At 54.3% G+C, this 17,636-nt stretch overlaps 1 protein-coding gene across 1 annotated transcript in view; it reads left to right on the forward strand.

The window, feature by feature from the left end:
• The window catches only part of LOC116944363 (von Willebrand factor D and EGF domain-containing protein-like), a 40,162-nt gene that overhangs the window by 19,928 nt on the left and 2,598 nt on the right, over positions 1–17,636 (forward strand). The window contains exons 12-29 of the mRNA XM_076068529.1: positions 732–1,792; positions 1,925–2,061; positions 3,352–3,513; positions 4,245–4,349; positions 4,564–4,678; positions 5,498–5,766; positions 6,489–6,708; positions 8,315–8,452; positions 8,929–9,216; positions 10,777–10,950; positions 12,491–12,952; positions 13,131–13,226; positions 13,382–13,477; positions 13,608–13,703; positions 14,183–14,278; positions 14,613–14,708; positions 14,834–14,929; positions 15,604–15,699. Coding sequence (XP_075924644.1) covers positions 732–1,792; positions 1,925–2,061; positions 3,352–3,513; positions 4,245–4,349; positions 4,564–4,678; positions 5,498–5,766; positions 6,489–6,708; positions 8,315–8,452; positions 8,929–9,216; positions 10,777–10,950; positions 12,491–12,952; positions 13,131–13,226; positions 13,382–13,477; positions 13,608–13,703; positions 14,183–14,278; positions 14,613–14,708; positions 14,834–14,929; positions 15,604–15,699 — 3,803 coding nt within the window. The remainder of the gene's footprint in view (positions 1–731; positions 1,793–1,924; positions 2,062–3,351; positions 3,514–4,244; positions 4,350–4,563; positions 4,679–5,497; positions 5,767–6,488; positions 6,709–8,314; positions 8,453–8,928; positions 9,217–10,776; positions 10,951–12,490; positions 12,953–13,130; positions 13,227–13,381; positions 13,478–13,607; positions 13,704–14,182; positions 14,279–14,612; positions 14,709–14,833; positions 14,930–15,603; positions 15,700–17,636) is intronic.

A 17,636-nucleotide genomic window follows, 5' to 3' on the forward strand; every position in this document is an offset into this window, starting at 1 on the left:
AAAGAAAGGTATTTATTCACCCAGGAGAGCGTCACTAAATCTGAAGACTCTTTTGCTATGGGCGAGGCAGGGTGGGGGGGGGGCTTTCGCTTGAAATATTTGGCCAATTCTTTGTTCAGGATTTACACGTGTGTGTGCGTGTGGGAGGAAACTGGAATACCCTGATGGGACCCCCCCCACATCCATGCAGGAGAGTAACACCGATATTCAGATATAGGTAAGCAACCAACTCGTTATCCTGTAATCTACTGGCCACACTCCTAGGTGGGAAGTCTCACACACAGACACACACACGATGGGGTTCACACAAACCACCGTCTCCGCTTGGTCACGGGCAGCGAGTGTTGTTTGGGAGCTTTGCTGAAGGAGCCTCAAGAAAGCTCCCGGTATGTGGAGCAATATGTTAGACTTCGTGCTGAACAACAACTGTCGCCTGATGAAGCTGGTTGTAATTACTGGCGAAACGTCGTACTCAGATTGTAAATGTTGTGGCTTGGCTCTCCAACACATCGGTGTGCTGTACTAGTTACGAATTGGCCACGTTCTGTTTACGTGACGAACCTTACTAATTGGCTTTTTCGGGTGGTGGTGGGCTTAACGACACATTTATATTTACGGTATCTAACCTCAAACAAACCTGCATTACGGATGATATCGGTTGCAAACGCCTACTACGTGTTAAACTAACCGGGAAAGCGTTTGTCAAAGCCTCGCTGTGCGCCGCGCGTCAGGCTGCAGCCGGGCGAGAGCCTCTTTGACCGTCTCCCCGAGGGCGAGGCGCCGCCGCCCCGGCGAAACTACTGCACCTGCGGCCGCAACCCCGTGGGCGCCGACCGCCAGCGAGCGCCCGAGCCGCCCTCTCCCTACGCCTCCGCGACGTGCCTCGGCATCGAGGACGTGGACCTCTCGGGCCTGATCCCGGCCGAGGACGTCACCGCCGACTTCCTCAACCCCCAGGAGCTCGTGGTGCCGGACAACCGCAGGCGCCGTGGCGCTCGGGGGGTGTCCCGACCTCCGACCCCCGAGCGCGGAAGCAATCGGTCTCCGGCGGGGAGTCGAGGTGTCGCGGAACGCGCGGCGAGCCCCGAAGCGCGGTCGCGGGAAACGGCTCAGTCGGTGGCGGCGGCGGGGCACCGTGGCGCAGGGGGCCAGCGAGAGCGCCGCTTCGGGAAGAGGAGGATCCGCCCGGAGCGCCACGGCCAGGGGAACGGGACGCGGTCGCTGCCTCCGCGAGCCAGGCGGCAGACCGCCCGCGGGAAGAGGCAGAGCTACTACGAATACGCGCCGACCTACAACTTCCAGAGTCTGAGCCAGGTGGACCTGGAGAGCCTCAGCTACTTCTTCCCCGAGGACCACATGGCCGGGGGTGACAGCGACAGGCATCGCCCGGCGGTGGCGGTGGCCCCGCCGCGTTGGCCCACGCGGAGCGGCCTGACGGAGAAGCGCGCCGCCGACCTGTGCGACGCCGCCCTGGCGGCCTCCGGCGTGGGCAGGGCCTGCGCGCCGGTGCTCGGCCGCGAGACGCTGGACCGTGCGCAGCAGACGTGCGTCCTCGACCTGCAGCTCAAGGACGACCCCAGCTGGGCCGACGCGCTGGTGCCGTACCTGGAGAACGAGTGCGAGCGGCGCCTTGTGGAGGCGCGCGGAGGCGCGGCCGGGTCGGACGGGGCCCCGCCCGAGGCCCTGGACGTCCTCCGGTGCCCGCGCGGGTGCAGCGGGCGCGGCCGGTGCACGCCCCAGGGCTGCGAGTGCTTCCAGGGCTTCGGCTCCTACGACTGCAGCTCCTCCGAGAGTGAGATTCCGCTCGTCGCAGCCCGCCGCGGGTTCGCTCAGTTTCCGTCAAATGCGACTTTTGTTTGTCGCGCTTACAAAAACCTCGTGGTGCAAAGCGACGGGTGGTGATCGTGTGCCTTGCCTCGTGCAGGTCAGCCCCCGCAGATTGCCGAGCTGGAAAACGGGGGGCTGTGCGACATCCGCGCTTACGACTGCACGAGCGTGCGCGTGTTTGGCAAGGGCTTCAGGGACTCCCCGTCCTTGAGATGCAGAATCCTCAGCCTGCAGGTAAACGTCTTGCAGGCGGCATGTGCGGCCGTCAGCACGCAAGGGGGAAATTCGTGGTAGCGTCCGTCAGGGCGGATGCTCGCTGGCTTGGCGTACGCTGCACCGTCGGTGGAGAGTTTAATCGGTGACCGCGCAAATGAAATGCATCGTACAGTCGACACTCACCCGCGAAGGGGGACAGGTTGCTCCTGTGAACGAAGCGAACATGGGATATAGAGAAGAGCCACGCACACGAGGCCACCAATCGTTCTGATAATGACAGGTGACATGCCCGCGCGTTGGCGTGTCTCGTATTTTACACAAAGCAAGAGGCTGCCGCCTCCTGGCAGCATTACCCCATGTGTGACACTGCCCTCTGCAGGTTCACTTGTATCGTGTGATAACGTTGAACGAAAAAAAGACAGTGATTCCGAGCGATGGCTAACTTCAGTGGGTGAATGATATCTGAACCAAATTCGTGTCCCCCAACCTGAGTCACGTGACCGACACGGCGGTGGATTGACCGTGAACTGTGAATTACTATGATGTCTTATGTGGAATAGTATAACTTCTGATACGCAACCCGTGGAAGCAATGAACACCACTGCTAGAAGTGAGCAGTGGCTGTCCTCAGAAAAGATTGGCTCTTTCCGTGGGAATTGCGGATATAAACCACAGCACAATCCAACTGTTCCTTGGAGTGGGGAGACACTTGATCTTTGACTTAAACGAAAAGCTGCACACCGTGACCAGAGGATGGCCTCGCAGGGCTCCGGACATAGCGGACTCACATGATGCGGACTCCCTAGAAAAAGCCTTTCTTGAAAAGCTCTCCGCCGAGAGATTTAGATAAAAAAATGAATTTATAAATGGCGCTGAAGCAGCTACGACCTTATTTTAAACACTTAGGGGAGCGGTCGTGGCCCTAGCGGGGCTGTGTGGATGCTGCTTGTCTGTGTTTGTGTGTGCAGAGTGGCGAGCGTTAGTGTCGTAGTTAGTGCACCACACTACGAACCCGGCCACCCGAGTTTGATTCCCGCTCACGGCTCACCAACACCAGTGACGATTATATTATCTAAACCGGTCCTGGGCCTCCCCCCAGGTCGACTCAGCCGCAAATGAGTACCTAGTGCGATGTGTAAAATCATCGCCACTGGGGAGCCAAATGCGGCCGGGCGTGGTGCTGGCCACCCACCCGCTCGTGTGCCGTGCCGGCCTTCGTAGGTCCTACTCGCTAATGGCGCTTGCCCCAGCAGTCCGTCGCAGGCTACACGGGGGTTGGAGGAGCAATGTTTGTCTTTGTGTGCGCAGAACATGGGTGGGGAGTGGGTGCCCGACGAGCCACGGCTCGTCGACGCCGAGTGGCTGAGCGGCCGCGCCGTCGAATGCCCCCTGCCCCCGGCCGCCATCCCCGCGGGCGAGCAGCTGGGTGCGGTGCTGGACGAGGAGCCCTTCGCCCGCTTCCAGATACAGGTACGGTACTAGCCGCTTTGCGCGAGCAAACTCAACGCTGAGGGAGACCCCGAATTCATGAACAAATGCGCATATTGGCACGAATTAAAAGTCCGAACAAACCCACAACGTTGACAATTACCAGAATGACGTTTCGCTGGCGATTGCAACCAGCTTCATCAGGCGATAGCCAGAATTGTGAAGAAGTCCTCCTCTCTCGGTCCCTCATCCCTCTGTTATCTAGATCCCTTCCCTCATCTAACTCGGTCTTTGTTTATAAATCTGACTCATCTGTATCTCTATCCTCTCCTCCGTCTATATCTCTCATTACCTTTTGCCGCCATCTCTTCTGTTATGATGCGGCTGTTTTTGGGTTGTGTGGTAGGTTTGTTGTCAGTTACCATCGTGCTGATTTTGAGCGTTAGTCAGGACCTCTTGTTTTGCTCAGCACGCAGAGTAGAGTACTCGCTAGGTAACTGGTCACACAAAGCCGGCGTAGAACCCTCCTTAAATAAAGGGCACTGAGCCTTAAATAAAGGGCACTGTTATTATTGTTTTGAAGGTGCTAGAGAGTACGGTGGTGATGATGACACTCACCAGATGAGTGGAGATCTTGACCTGCATCTTGAGGGTGTAGATGAAGCGGGTGGATCTTCTGCTCTCGAGTGACGGTGGACGACGCGAGTGGCAGAGTTCCCGTGACCGCTGTCGCGGTGCCCTCTTCACTCCGGAATGCCGCGGTTGCTCTGCAGGTGACCAATGACGGGCTCGAGCTGAGCGACATTAAGACCCTGACTCTGTACGATGGAGTCTGCCAGGTGTGTGACTCGAGGCCCAATGGACTCTGCAAACTCAAGGTGAGAAAAAATTTCAATTGACAAATTGAATTCACCGGTGTGTACATTTTCGCAACTCCGATTAGCATAGATGGCTGCGTACGGCGCGAAATAAAAATAAAAAATCACATACGTCCAACACGCTCCACAAACTGTGAACGGCTGCTTCAGATGCATGTATGGGGAGGCCGTGTCACGAATTTTGTTTTCTGTTTTTGGAATTTCACTTCCGCAGGAAAATACCTGCAACATCGACGGGCTGTGCTATGGAGAGGGACACATCAATCCCACAAGCCCGTGCCTGCTGTGCAGGCCCGATGTGTCCAAGTTCACCTGGTCCCTGAATGAGAGTAAGAAGCATTTCAAGTGCAGAAGTCCGTACACTGAATTTCATCAGCGTGGACTGTGGCGTTACAGTGCACATGATCGATGGGTTACTATATTATGCACAATGTGTAAGTTTATCTGTCACCTTTTTTAAATGACCAGTTTGGGTAATGTGCGGTCCTCAAGTCAGCGGTTGAAAATCCATATTCCTAAGGCAGGGGTCAGTCCCCATGCATCAACCGCTCATCACTCCCCACAACGTCAAACTAATTTTGTTGATCCCAGGGAGATGAGTCAACCACCGACGGGGATTTGAGCTCGGGCCCTTGTCTGCGGAAGGGAATCAAGTGCTCACAACCAGGGGTGCCGCTAGACACAAGCAAACCAAGCAAATCATTAGGACCCCCAAGAGGCTCGAGAGGCCTTTGATTCATAAAAAATATAGGGACGCACCAAATATCAACACGAATTCAGATCCTAATAGACAAAGTGAATCGAACAATCGAATGAATCTCTCTCATCTATAGTTGTCTGCGGTTCTTATCGGTCATTGCGCTGCAGCTGTGTCTTCTCTTTCTCTTTTCTCCCATCCCATTAGCATGGTTGGCTACTCACGATGCGAAAAAAATTCCACATACACACATCTTGTTACATCTCCTGCATCTTTTGTCCACAGTCCGCTCCTCATCTCACGTCTCTATTGTCTATAAATCTTTTCATCTCACTCGGGGTTTATGAATTGAGAATGACCCCCACTCACTGCACAGTGGTGGAGGTGGCGGCGGCCATTACTCGTTGACTGCCGCCACATCTCACCACGCCGGCCACGCTCTGCCGCCCAGACAACCAGGCCCCGGAGCTGCAGACGGGCCTCGAGCCGCTGCACACGTTCGCCGGAGAGGGCTTCATCTTCCAGCTGCAGGCCGGCGACCCCGAGGGCTCGGCCGTGCTCTTCACGCTGGAGCTGGGCCCTCCGGGGGCCTCGCTAACGCCGGGCGGCCTCCTCATGTGGGACGTCCCGGCCCTGCCCGGCCCGGGCCTCGGCCGCTCCGAGGAGTTCCGGCTGACGGTGGCCGACGAGTGCGCGGCCGAGAGCCGCGTCGTAGTGCAGGTGCCACTCTACGCTCGCAGATTTGACCCCTGCTTGTATCGTTGCAGCCTGAAATCCATAACGGGCTGATACCCCTGTGCAGGATTTCGCGGTTGTGCGCTGTCCGGCTCTCCCGACGTGGTTTTGGGTTTGTAGCAGTGCGTTGTTTGGCACGATGTCTGTCGTTTTAGCTCCACATACTGCAAGTGTCTTCAGGAACGGAATTAGTTTCATTTAATTACATTTTTTTTTCAACTAAACATAAATTCAGAGCTTTCATTTTCATGATTTCAGGTGTGCAGGTCGCCAGTAATGTGATTTAAATTGTCACTTTTCATATTGAATCACTTTTTATAACTTGTTGCCATTAATTTTTTTACTAAAATGTCAGCAGTTAATACAGGAGTCGTTAACACGGGAAAGCCTCATTGAATCTCAGAAGTCTTGCTTCACAAGAGCCCTGCTTGTGAATATTGCTGAAATGTTTTTCGGCAGCAAACCACATCACACGAGGAAAACCCATGCGTGTGAGGGGAAAGTGGTTAATTGCCTTACAGCACTGTGCAAACGTTTTATATATATCTAAAACTATATATATAAATTATATATGTAGTTTTAATCATATATAAAACGATATATATACACATGTATGAAACTCAAAAGGCTCGTGATCCCTTGCGAAGTGGCGATCGCGCCGGCTCGCGGCCGTGACTCTCTCCGGCCTCCTCGCCGCCGCGTCGCAGGTGACGGTGAGGCCGTGCGAGTGCGTGAACGGTGGGACGTGCGTCACCAACGTGGGCCGCCCCCCGGGGAGCGGCGAGTACCTGTGCGTGTGCGGCGCCGGCTACACGGGCCCCCGCTGCGCCGGCCTCGTGGACGGATGCGCCGCGGCGCCGTGCGGGCCCGGCACGTGCGTGGCCGGCGTCCGGAACTTCTCGTGCTTGTGCCCGGCCGGGCTCACAGGTGGGGCGGCGCTCGCCGCGGTGCCGTCATCTTGTGGACTGCCTCTTTTCATTTTGTATTGATCGATTATATGTATTCACTTCATAATGTGATCAATTACACAATATAAGTGCAACGTGCATTTCTACGATATGCATGTTATAGGACAGAATTTTCCATTCTAGCCCGAGTGCAATTCGTGCCGGTGATGTTTCATCTGCAGTGTGCCCGTCCTTTACAATGACTCACAGGCCATAGTCGTGACCATCTCACCTTGCAGCCGAGTCACAGCAGCGGTGTCACACCTGCAGGCAGTCTGTGAAGGCTTCCTCACCTGGCTTCTGGGTATACGCTGTAATGCTGAAGTCAATTATCTGGTGACACTGCACCATTGTAAAGGAATAAAAATGCATTCGGAATCAGAATCAGAATATTTTTTTATACTGGAGGAATCTGTATTCTTAGCTCTTTCGGTAAAGTCACGTTGAAGGGAAACAATAAAAGAATAAAATCTATATAACAATAAAAAAAATCTGATTAACTATAAAGCTCGTTTTCACACATGTCCAGTCTAAGCGGGTAAGAACGTTACACCAACAAGCAATACAATACAAAGATTTACCATGGAAGTCGAAAAAGATGGCAGGCTACCTTTTTTGGATGTCCTAATAAAAAAGAGACCTGATGGTTCAATGAGCCACTCTGTCTACAGGAAAGCTACCCATACGGATGCTTACTTGAAACCGGATTCCCACCACCATCCATCCCAGAAGAATTCCCTCATCAAGACTCTGCACCATAGAGCCCAATGCATATCCGACCAGGAACACATAGCCAGTGAACTCAAGCACGTACACCACACTCTTAAGGCTAATGGTTACTCTGACTACACAATCCGCAAAGCTATCACTGCAACCACGAAGAAGGACCCTCTTGAGGAGCCTTTCAAAACCATCACTTTACCCTACATTGTGGCCATGAAGTCCAACTGAGAAACCCTCCCGGGAGGGCAGGTCTTGTGACAGCCCAGCAGCATCACGTGCTTTCCAAGTGCTTTCCAAGTGCTCTAGTTAATCAATTATTATTGTATCACCTGCAATCAGAAAACCCGATTGGGACCTTACCGCCCTCCTAAACGAGAGCCACGGGACCCCGTTGTGATCTTCATTGTCTATTGTGTTTTTGCTACAGATTTTAATCCTGTTTTTAAATACTCCTTGTGATATTTGGGTGATATTATACATTACCATCATAATTGGCTTTTCAAATTCCAATGATTTTCATGTTTTTATTTGGCGCTGATGAGCTTGTCAAGTAAGCGTGCCATGAGTCTGTTTACTTGGTTGACATTTAACCTTTAAGGGCCTATTCTATCCAATTCATCAGGCCATATGCTCGTACGGAAATCGCATAACCTCTGACTGCACTCAGGGACGTGCCCGAGTGCCACCGATGGTGGTTGTCTGACAACCACGGTGATTACGACGACGGTGATTTCGGAGACGCTAGAAACTCGCAGCGGCCTTCACTGACGGCACCCCCACGAAAGGCCACCGCACAACTCCCCACCAACGCAAACCGCCGTCGTACTTTTGTCATTTTTTTGCCGCGATGGTTGACGCCACAGGCCCGGCGTGCGCCCACGACGTGGACGAGTGCCGGGGACGGCCGTGCTTTGCCGCGGTGCCGTGCGCCAACAGCATGGGCTCCTTCCGCTGTGGGCCCTGTCCAGCGGGCCACCGGGGGGACGGGCGCGCCTGCTCGCGTGAGGCCTCCGCACACAGCGCTCGCACGCTCGCACGCTCCCAGCAGCAGTGGGTTTTTGGCTGGCCATCGAACAAAGCCGGTCACCGCATTGCGCGCTTTCAGAAACGCTTCTGTGGCCGTCTGTAATGCTCTTCCTTCCGATATTATGAAGCCACTGGAGCTATGCGCTTTTAAATCACCGACTTTGATGACACATTTCTTTAGAGCTGTTCGTTTGTTACCCTTCATCCGAAACCTCCGATTAGCACGGTTGGCTACGGACGGTGCGAAAGAAGTTCAACATGCATACATACATACATATGAGGATCTAGTGCGGTGTGTAAACATCGCCACTGGGGAGACAAAGGCGGCCGGGCGTGGTGCTGGCCACCCACCTTCCTCACGTGCCGTGCCGGCCTTCATAGGTGCTCGCTATACAGCACTTGCCCCAACAGTCTGCGAAGGCCATACGGGCGATGCTTTGTCTTTGCCCAGCCATCACCGCCGGCACCACCATCATCTCCACCACCTCGAGAGCCCCGTCCACTCGCCCCACCCAAGCGGCGGGGCTGGGAGGGCCCCCCGGACCGGGCACTGGCGGCCACAGGGAAGGCCCCGAGGAGGCGGCCCGGCGCTCCTCCCGGCCCGTGGACGTCGGGACGGCCGCGGCCCCCCACTGGCCTACTCTGGCAGAGCGAGGGACCAGCGGGGAGGGAGCGGGGGAGGGGGAAGCGTCACGCGTGGCGGCCCAGCACCGTGCGGCACCCGAGCCCGTGCGCCCTGGCAAGTGTCGTCGTGAATGCGGCGGAGTTAGAATGACTAAAGAGCAACTGATGGCCAATGTGGCTCTAAGAAGTTTGATCGTCAAAGTAATGTTCCTACGAACAAAAATATATATATTTACTTGGTAAGGAATTGGATGAACATCTTTAGTAGGAATGGTACTGAAGGATTAATTTGTGAGTGAGGCTTTCCTGTCAAACCCTCAAGACGTCGATCAACGTCACCAAATATGTTTGGCACATATAATAATATCACAGGCGACGTACTGGGCAATGGCTCTTATTCATAGCAGTGGTGATGGTTGGAGGTGCAGTAAACACTCCCACCATGAAGAAGGGTCAATATATCGTTGTAAACGTGAGCAGTATTATTGACTTGTGTTTTGAGTTTTTGTTATTTGTGCTTGTAATTTATGTTTTTTGTTAAATTTCCGCACGATATTCCACTTATGGTTTAGTTACAATATACCTCGAGAAATAAAAAATGAAACCAACCCTTTGGGATTGGTTGCTGGAATGCCGCACGGGATTTAAATTAACTGGAAAGTTCCAACGTTCGACAGGAAACCGGCATTTTTTCGCTCACGGCACACATCGTGACTTTTCCATCCCCACTTTGTTATTGTTCATATTTCGGCAAACCTGGCAATCCTTAGGCCGCTTGTGTGAATTTGTTTGGCCATGTCAAGTCTAACTCTGCTCATGGTTAAAGTCTCAGTATGTTCTTCTCAGCGGTTCAGCGCACTCAGCCAGGCCAACGTGGTCCGGGAACGCGAGGGAAGTAAAATTGATTCACTGGCCCGCCGTGGCGATTTCATCGATTGGCACAGATTTTTGGAGCCACGGTTCCAATACACATGAACGCTTCACAGCGCAACATGTGGGAATCTAATACCATTGATTCTAGCAGAGGCGACACGATGCATACCATTGTTTAAGAGGCGCAGCCTTGCAGTTGCTTTGCTCGCGCCATTGCCGGCAGAAGGGCCTCTAGAAAGCCCCTCTGGAGGGTATTTGGCCTACTATTCCTAGCTGGTCACATGTCGAGTTGGGTGTGCCCACACCTTGCCCTACCACACGCGACGCAGGGGGGATTTAAGAAACTTGCAGCGTTGTTTCAAATTCCGTGGCAGGAGCTTGAATCCGGCGACCTCCAGGTTGAGATTTGATGTCGATTCATGAAATCGTCGCGCATCTTTACACCCCTAGCCAACGTGGGCGTGGCGCAGGGAAAACACGGCCGGGAGCACAGGATCCTGTTCTCCGTGTGCTTTTAGAGCAGGGGGGGGGGGGTCGGCAAACCTGCGGCTCCGGGGTCGCACGCGGCTTTTCATGGACTGCTTAGTCGCGTTATTGATTTAAGGACCACCGTTATCGCATTAATCACACGCATCGCGGCTTGTGAAATATTACGTTTTTACCGATTTTGGGAAAAAATGCCTCCTCTTGTTACTCTGGTTGCCGGACCCCGGTTTTAGCGCGAGCGGTTCTTAGCGCGAGCACGCACGCGCAGCGCTGTGCCCGTGTGTGGACAAGATGACCGTTGTTTGACGGCCGTGACCTTGCGTTACTCTTTGTGTTTCCCAAGAGCGCGTGGCAGGCTGCGCCGGTAACCCCTGCTTCCCCGGTGTTCCGTGCCACGAGCGCAGGCCGCCTGCCGCCGGCACCGCGTGTGGCCGCTGTCCACCAGGGCTTTATGGAAACGGCCGCACCTGCACCAAGCTGCCTGGCCGAGGTGAGCGTCAGGCTCGTGGTGCTGCCCGCCCGCACGGACTCTGAACACGCAACGCGCTCACAATGCAACAAGCGACGGGGGACGTAGCCAGAGGCCGCCGTGTTAGATTTCCCGACGCAGCAGTTGAAACCAACGGTCCGCGTTCCTTAAATCTCGACGCCCGCCTCCGTCCGCCCAGCGTTATAGAATGGGTCAGTCGATCGGCAGGTCGCGCTGTAAAGAGTGGAAACTTCACGTCTCCTCCAAGACGTCTCACCGACGTGGAAGAGTGGGCCAAGTTAAGCTCTCATAGGATTTATTTCGACTGGAGGAATCCGATGAGGTGTCCAAGAGGGGCGGGTCAGAACGTTACAACAACAAACAATACAAAAGAACACGATATGAGTGCAAAGTACAGGAAAGTTAAACAAATCGCTCAAAAAATATACAAATACGACTAAAATATAGATATATATTTTTTATCTTACCAGGGGCTCTCTGGAGATCCATCTCACAGGCACCCACCAATACTCTGACACAATGCCATGGGGCTGCCGATAGACTCATCAGGGGCTTTACAAGTTTGCATGGAGGCCAGGTTTAATTTTCATCGTCTACTCAAATTGTTCACACGTTGACGAGTCCTCCCCTTGTTTCAGTTCTCTCCCCATCCGTGCTCGACGTACGCATTTTATTTAGTTATTTTTTTCATGTGGTTTGTCAAAATAGTGGCCCAAAGCTATTCGATTCTGCGGTGCTGGAAGTAGGATTGCACCGATTCGTCATTATCATTCTTAAGCTCACGGCGTATGCATCGAATCCCGTGCGTAAGACTCAATGTCTATTTTAATAATATATATGCGTTAACCTTGACCACATGGCCCCTCTAACCGCTCTAACTGCTGGAGGCCACTATATTCACCATATTGTATATTGATCCCTGGATTGAATCGCAACCATGAATTGTAGCATGTGTTATGGACTGCATAATGCACGTCGTAAACACGTGCTCCTACATGACTTTACTACATTCATAGTTTACACCTTTAATTTGTGGAGGTGATTTCATTTTCCGAAATTGTATCACCGTGGCGAGCATTTTCTAAAATAAATGGGTGTGCTTACAATTAAAGCAGTGGTTGCCCTTTGGCAAAAGAGTCTGGTTAATTGCACCTTTTATAATTGAATGTTATTCCATTTCCTGTTTAACGGCATAAAATGAACATAATGAGACACCTATTCTTAGCATGAATACTGTAAATCTCTCGGCTGGGGGTCTGGGAATGCGAGCCCTGCGCAGGTTCCATATGCACAGGAAACACCGCGAACTTTTATAAGCAGTGCAGCAAGCGGCTGGTGGCTTGTAAATGTCCCATTCCTGAGAATCCATGCGCTGTGGGGAGCAGCACCCAGACTCGTGCCCTTCCTGCCCACCTGGATTCTTGATGGTTCGCTTGTGTAAATGTCATGCCTGAGCCGTGACCGTCGGTGCTGTGTTCACGGTCATTTGAGACATTAAATGTCCCCGTTTGTCCCCCCCCCACCCCCCGCCTGACTCAAGGTCCTCACGAGACACGGCTGCCCCCCGTGCGGGCCGCTGTCGCCCAGCACTCACTGCCCGGAGCCCAAAAGCCGTCGCTTGCGGTGCAACAGAGGCCGCCCTCCGGGACGCTTCCCCGTGGCTCGGCGCACACGGGCGACCTCGGCACGCACGGGCAGTCAAAACACGCTCAGCTGGGCGCCGTGCCCAAAACCGCCGGGTCCCTGACCGGAGCGCCATCCGTCGCCGACCACGAGAGGGGTCCGTCACCCGCGGCATCCGAAGCGCTGGCGCCGCCGCCACCTCCTCCGGGCTTGACGAATCGGCATAACGAGGTGGCCCCGCGCCTCGGCAAGACCGGGCTGTCGTGCGCCGACTCGCCGTGCTTCAAGGGCGTCCTCTGCGACTCCCCGGCCAGCGGCGCCGGATACAAGTGCGGCCGCTGCCCTCACGGCTACTACGGCGACGGCGAGTCGTGCCGAGGCAAGTGCCGCCCCTGGACCCGCGCCGCGCTCACGCCACGCCGGAGAGTCGATCTCGTTTACGGCGAGGAGCAGACCCGGCAATCCGAACGTTCCGCCCGGCTTTGCGTTTGACCTCGATCGTCGTCCTCGGCGAAATTCCCGTAACCTTTACGATCGCGTTTGTGCTGTCGCCACAGCGCTCTGCCGCTACGCCTGTGGCAAGAACATGGAGTGCTCCGCCCCCAACACGTGCCGATGCAAGCCCGGCTACACAGGCTACAACTGCCTCATCGGTGGGAAAACTTCTCATCGCGTCGCAGTCACTCTCAAGCGTTTCGTCGGCCGAGTCTTTTGAGTTGCGTTAGAACGACAGCGGTTACCCGCCGGCTTGGCGTCAACGGGGCTTTGACCTGTTCCCGTGGCCCTGAGCACGTGGCGTCCCCTTCAGCCGTATGCAGGCCAGACTGCAAGAACCAGGGCAAGTGCGTGAGGCCGGACGTGTGCGAGTGCCCGCTGGGCTACAAGGGGCCGATCTGCGAGGAAGGTGAAGCTTAGCACGACGCTCGCCGCTTCACGCCGCTCTGATGACCGCGCGACGGAACGCGTTGTGTGCCCGGCGTGTGATGCGCTTTTCCCCTCCGCCCGTGCTGCCACTTGGCTTGATTTTCACGCAGTGGAGTGCACACCGACCTGTCAGAACGCGGGCGCCTGCATCGCCAGGAACCTGTGCTCTTGTCCGTACGGATACCTGGGCCCCAGATGCGAGACCAGTAAGTCCCAGCTGCTTTTCCCTGTAGCCACTGAGCCAACATCGCTGTGCGCCCCGCGCGAAGTGCCGCTCTGCTTTGTGCGAGAGGCCGTCTCGCGGCAGACAGGCGGCCCTCGCTATTACCATGTTGGGTTGTTTCCTATACATTTGGCTTCGTGTTTAAGCTGCTGTGCTAATGCTATTGAGAACATTTATTCTCGAACATTTCCGCTCTTTTACGGGCTCCGGTTTTAGCAAATGAGGCACCGTTGAGCCCTTCTGCCCAGAGGCTTGGCCGCTGTTTACCAAAACATAAAGAAATCTGGCAGCCATGACCGTGTCCTAAACGCACAGCACAGTTTGCACGGAGCCACTCTTGAGGAGCGATCGCTAAGCGCTCGCCGCGAGACGTTGCACGCACGCATGCCGAGCCGTGAGTCGCGCACCACGTGGGTGCGTGTGTGTGTGTGCGCGCGCGTGTGCGCGTGCGTGCGCGTGCAGTGGTGTGCAACAGGCACTGCGAGAACGGAGGGGAGTGCGTCAGCCCGGACGTGTGCCGCTGCTCCCCGGGCTGGGACGGACCGACCTGCGGGAGCGGTGAGAGAGCGCTCAGCTCTGGCTTTGCACAACGCACATCACCAGCCGCCAACACACAGGGGCTCTGCACTATGAATATTGCTGCCGCTGCTACCAACGTTATATTTTGTTTTACTGAAATCAAAGAGTCGCACTTTGTGACCGGGGGTAATGTTCTACCGGGTTAATCTCGGGCTCGTACTGGGTCAAGGCGTTCCATTTTTTTTGGTGTGAAGCCGCCGAACCTGCTCGCGATTGGGATTCATCCCGAGGAAATATATAGCGACTTGCCAGCGTCGCTTTTACGACCCATTCCAGCGTGTCGCCGTTTGAACCGTCTTCTAATGTGCGACAGCCGTGTGCAGCCCCGTGTGCCTCAACGGGGGAGCCTGCGTGCGCCCTGGCGTGTGCCTCTGCCCGCACGGCTTCTTCGGAGCCCAGTGTCACAACGGTGAGTCTCGGACCCTCGCGCCGGCTGACGACATATCTGGGGGCCTGTCGCGCTGTCCGAGTGTTCGAGCTAAACGTTCAAATTCACCTGTCCCCCCCACCCCCACCCCCGCACCACACTTCCAGCCATCTGCAGCCCTCCCTGCAAGAACGGCGGCCACTGCATGCGCAACAACATCTGCTCCTGCAGCGAGGGATACACGGGCCGTCGCTGTCAAAAGAGTGAGATGGCGTCGTCATCACGATCATCGTCGGCGTCGTCATCATGATCATCGTCGGCGTCGTCATCACGATCATCGCTCATGAAAGCTGAACGATTCTGCCGTGAAAATGTTCAAAATGCCTTTAATTTTAAGGGGATTTTCTGTACGGCTGCACGTGCACAAATAACAATAAAAACAGCATCGTGACGGGCACGGTTGGGGGGAGACGTTCAGCGGGCGCAACTAGCCAGCTCGCCCCTTGCCCAACACCGCCTCCTCCCCTCCCCCCGTGTACTTACACAGCTGTTCAAATATACAACAGTTGGCTGAGATGACTACCGCTGGAATCGTAAGTCCGCGGATGGAATTTTATTTGGGCACAGCGAATGGTTGGCGTGTCCGCACCGCGCGGTGTGGGGACAGCGCTGGCACGAAGCCGCGAGCCGTTGGCTTCGTCGTCCGCATCACGCGCGGAGGGAAAAAAACACTAAACCAAAACAACGCTCGCGTTTTTGCGAGCTCAGGAAATATATTTATCGACCCGTTAATTTGAGCGCGCGTTAAATTTATACTTCTGGATTGCTTTCAGGAATGCCCAGGCGGCAACGCCGTGAGCGCATAACTGGGAGCGGGGCACCGGGCGTCGATGTAAGATTTCGCCGCGGGTCCCCTGTGCTGTGTCCGGCTGCGCAGGCGTGTGCGAGCCCACGTGCATGAACAGTGGGAAGTGCGTGGGACCCAATGTCTGCTCCTGCCCGTCCGGGTTTAAAGGAAAACGCTGCAATCGCCGTAAGTCTCGTCAAATCGCTCGGCAGCGAGCGGGCGGTACTTGAGGTGCGATGGCTGATTTCGGAGAGAATGCCTGGGGCTGGGCAAAGGTGAATGGTCGAGGAGTTTGACCTGGGGAGATGAAGAATACTGCAACCACAGCGGTGGGCAGGATTCTTGAATTAAAAAGAAACAAATCAGCATCTGCTAGAAGCCAAGCGCCGTCGACGAAAGGCACGTGCTGTGAGGCAGAGCGGTTGCGCACAGCTTTATTTTTGCCATTCCTTGTTTGTGGAAACAGAATCCTGCCCCTGGAAAAAGGGAGCCATTCCATTTTCGCGTGAATTTTGTATAAACCGCGCGAAGAATAACCGTAATGAACGGGTATTTCAAAACTGGCAGCTGTTAAAAAATGTAAACGTCTTCCAAAATGCGGAGTGCTTTTCTGAACAGCGCTCGGCGCTCATAAACCAGCCACCCTCCTCAATCACAATGTTCTCTGTTGAAAAAGCCGTGGCACATAACGCTATGACACTCGCATTCAATATCTTCACTCATGAAACTCTCGTGCGGTTTTAAAGACCCCCTCGTGAAGGTTATACATTGCGAGAATCACCCGTTTCCACAATGGCCGCTTTACACGTAGGACCATACCGGAACACCCAAATAAAACCCAATGTCCAAGAGGATTGTTTGTATAGCCATCAAACAAAGATGGTCACTTTCATCGTGCGCTTTCAGATGCGCCTCTGCGGCCGTCTGGAATGCTCTTTCTTCTGATATTAGGAAACCACTGGAGCTACGCAACCTTTAAATGTCGATTGAAAGCTTATTTATTTCCAACTGGCTTTTCTGTTTAGTTTGTTGTCCTTCCCCCACGCCTCTGATTAGCACAATTGGCTACGTACTGTGCGAAAGAAGTTCAATGTACATGCATAACAATTAACAGTTGTATATAAAAGCCAGCAACTGTACCTGCTTTCCTGCTATAATCTAAATGACACCTTGCTGCCTGAGCAGGTTGAGTTGAGTTCCACACACACACACGGTGATCTCCGGGTTCCAGCAGTGGTCTGTACCACTGCTAATTATGGGCAGGAGTCGTCATATCAGCCAGAGCAAAACTCCAATTCTCTGCCACCCACTCAAAACTTTTTTCATGGAAAACCTTGAGATGTTATAATAATTTACCTATGCAAGTAGGCTTATTGTAAGCGCTAAGTGCAGAACATCAATTAAAATGGGTCTTTGTGCTCAGGATACATGTGCAGTGACAGGGAATGCGTCACGATGGCACAGAGCGGCTGGTTGCTGGCACAGAGGGGGATCCGCAGGTACAGTAGCCCTGTCTGCCAACAGGAGGTCATGAGCCGGGAAAGGGGGACGTGAGGCATGGGGGACAGTTGGAACGCGAGACAAGGGGGATAGAGGAGACGTGTGGTAAAGTCTGGGAACCTTCTCGTGAGTTCTAGCAGGGGGGCGTGGCCGAAGGCGGATGGGGGCCACGCGCGGTGGATAAAATGGGGACCCCCCGAGCGAAGGTTGGGGGCTGGTGGTTGGGAGTGGAACCGTCGTGGTGCCGGAGTCCTCGTCACCGTCTTCACCTCGTCGCTGTTGCTGGTCAGGCAGCCTGTGAGCTGTCCTGACCCTAATGTAGTTGCCTCTCGTACCTCTGAGGGCTGTAATGAATATAGTGCATCCTACTGTAGTTTCTTCGAGTCAGTCACTAAACATCCATACAGTGGTAGGTGTGGGAATCGATTATGTAGATTTTATGTAAGTAAACATTATGCTGTTACATTCAGGCTGATGGAGTGGACAAAACTGTACCAATGAGAGAAAACGAAAATTAGAAAGGACCCAAAGGAGATAACAAAAACAAGACGAGGAGGAATCGAATCTAGAATTGTGACAATTTTTTGAACGACTCGGAGGCTGAATCTTTGCACGCCTAGGCA

This window comes from Petromyzon marinus, chromosome 2 (genome assembly GCF_048934315.1).
Source record: "Petromyzon marinus isolate PM22_M1 ecotype Great Lakes invasive population chromosome 2, UKy_Petmar_22M1.pri1.0, whole genome shotgun sequence".
NCBI classification, from domain to species: Eukaryota; Metazoa; Chordata; class Hyperoartia; order Petromyzontiformes; family Petromyzontidae; genus Petromyzon; species Petromyzon marinus.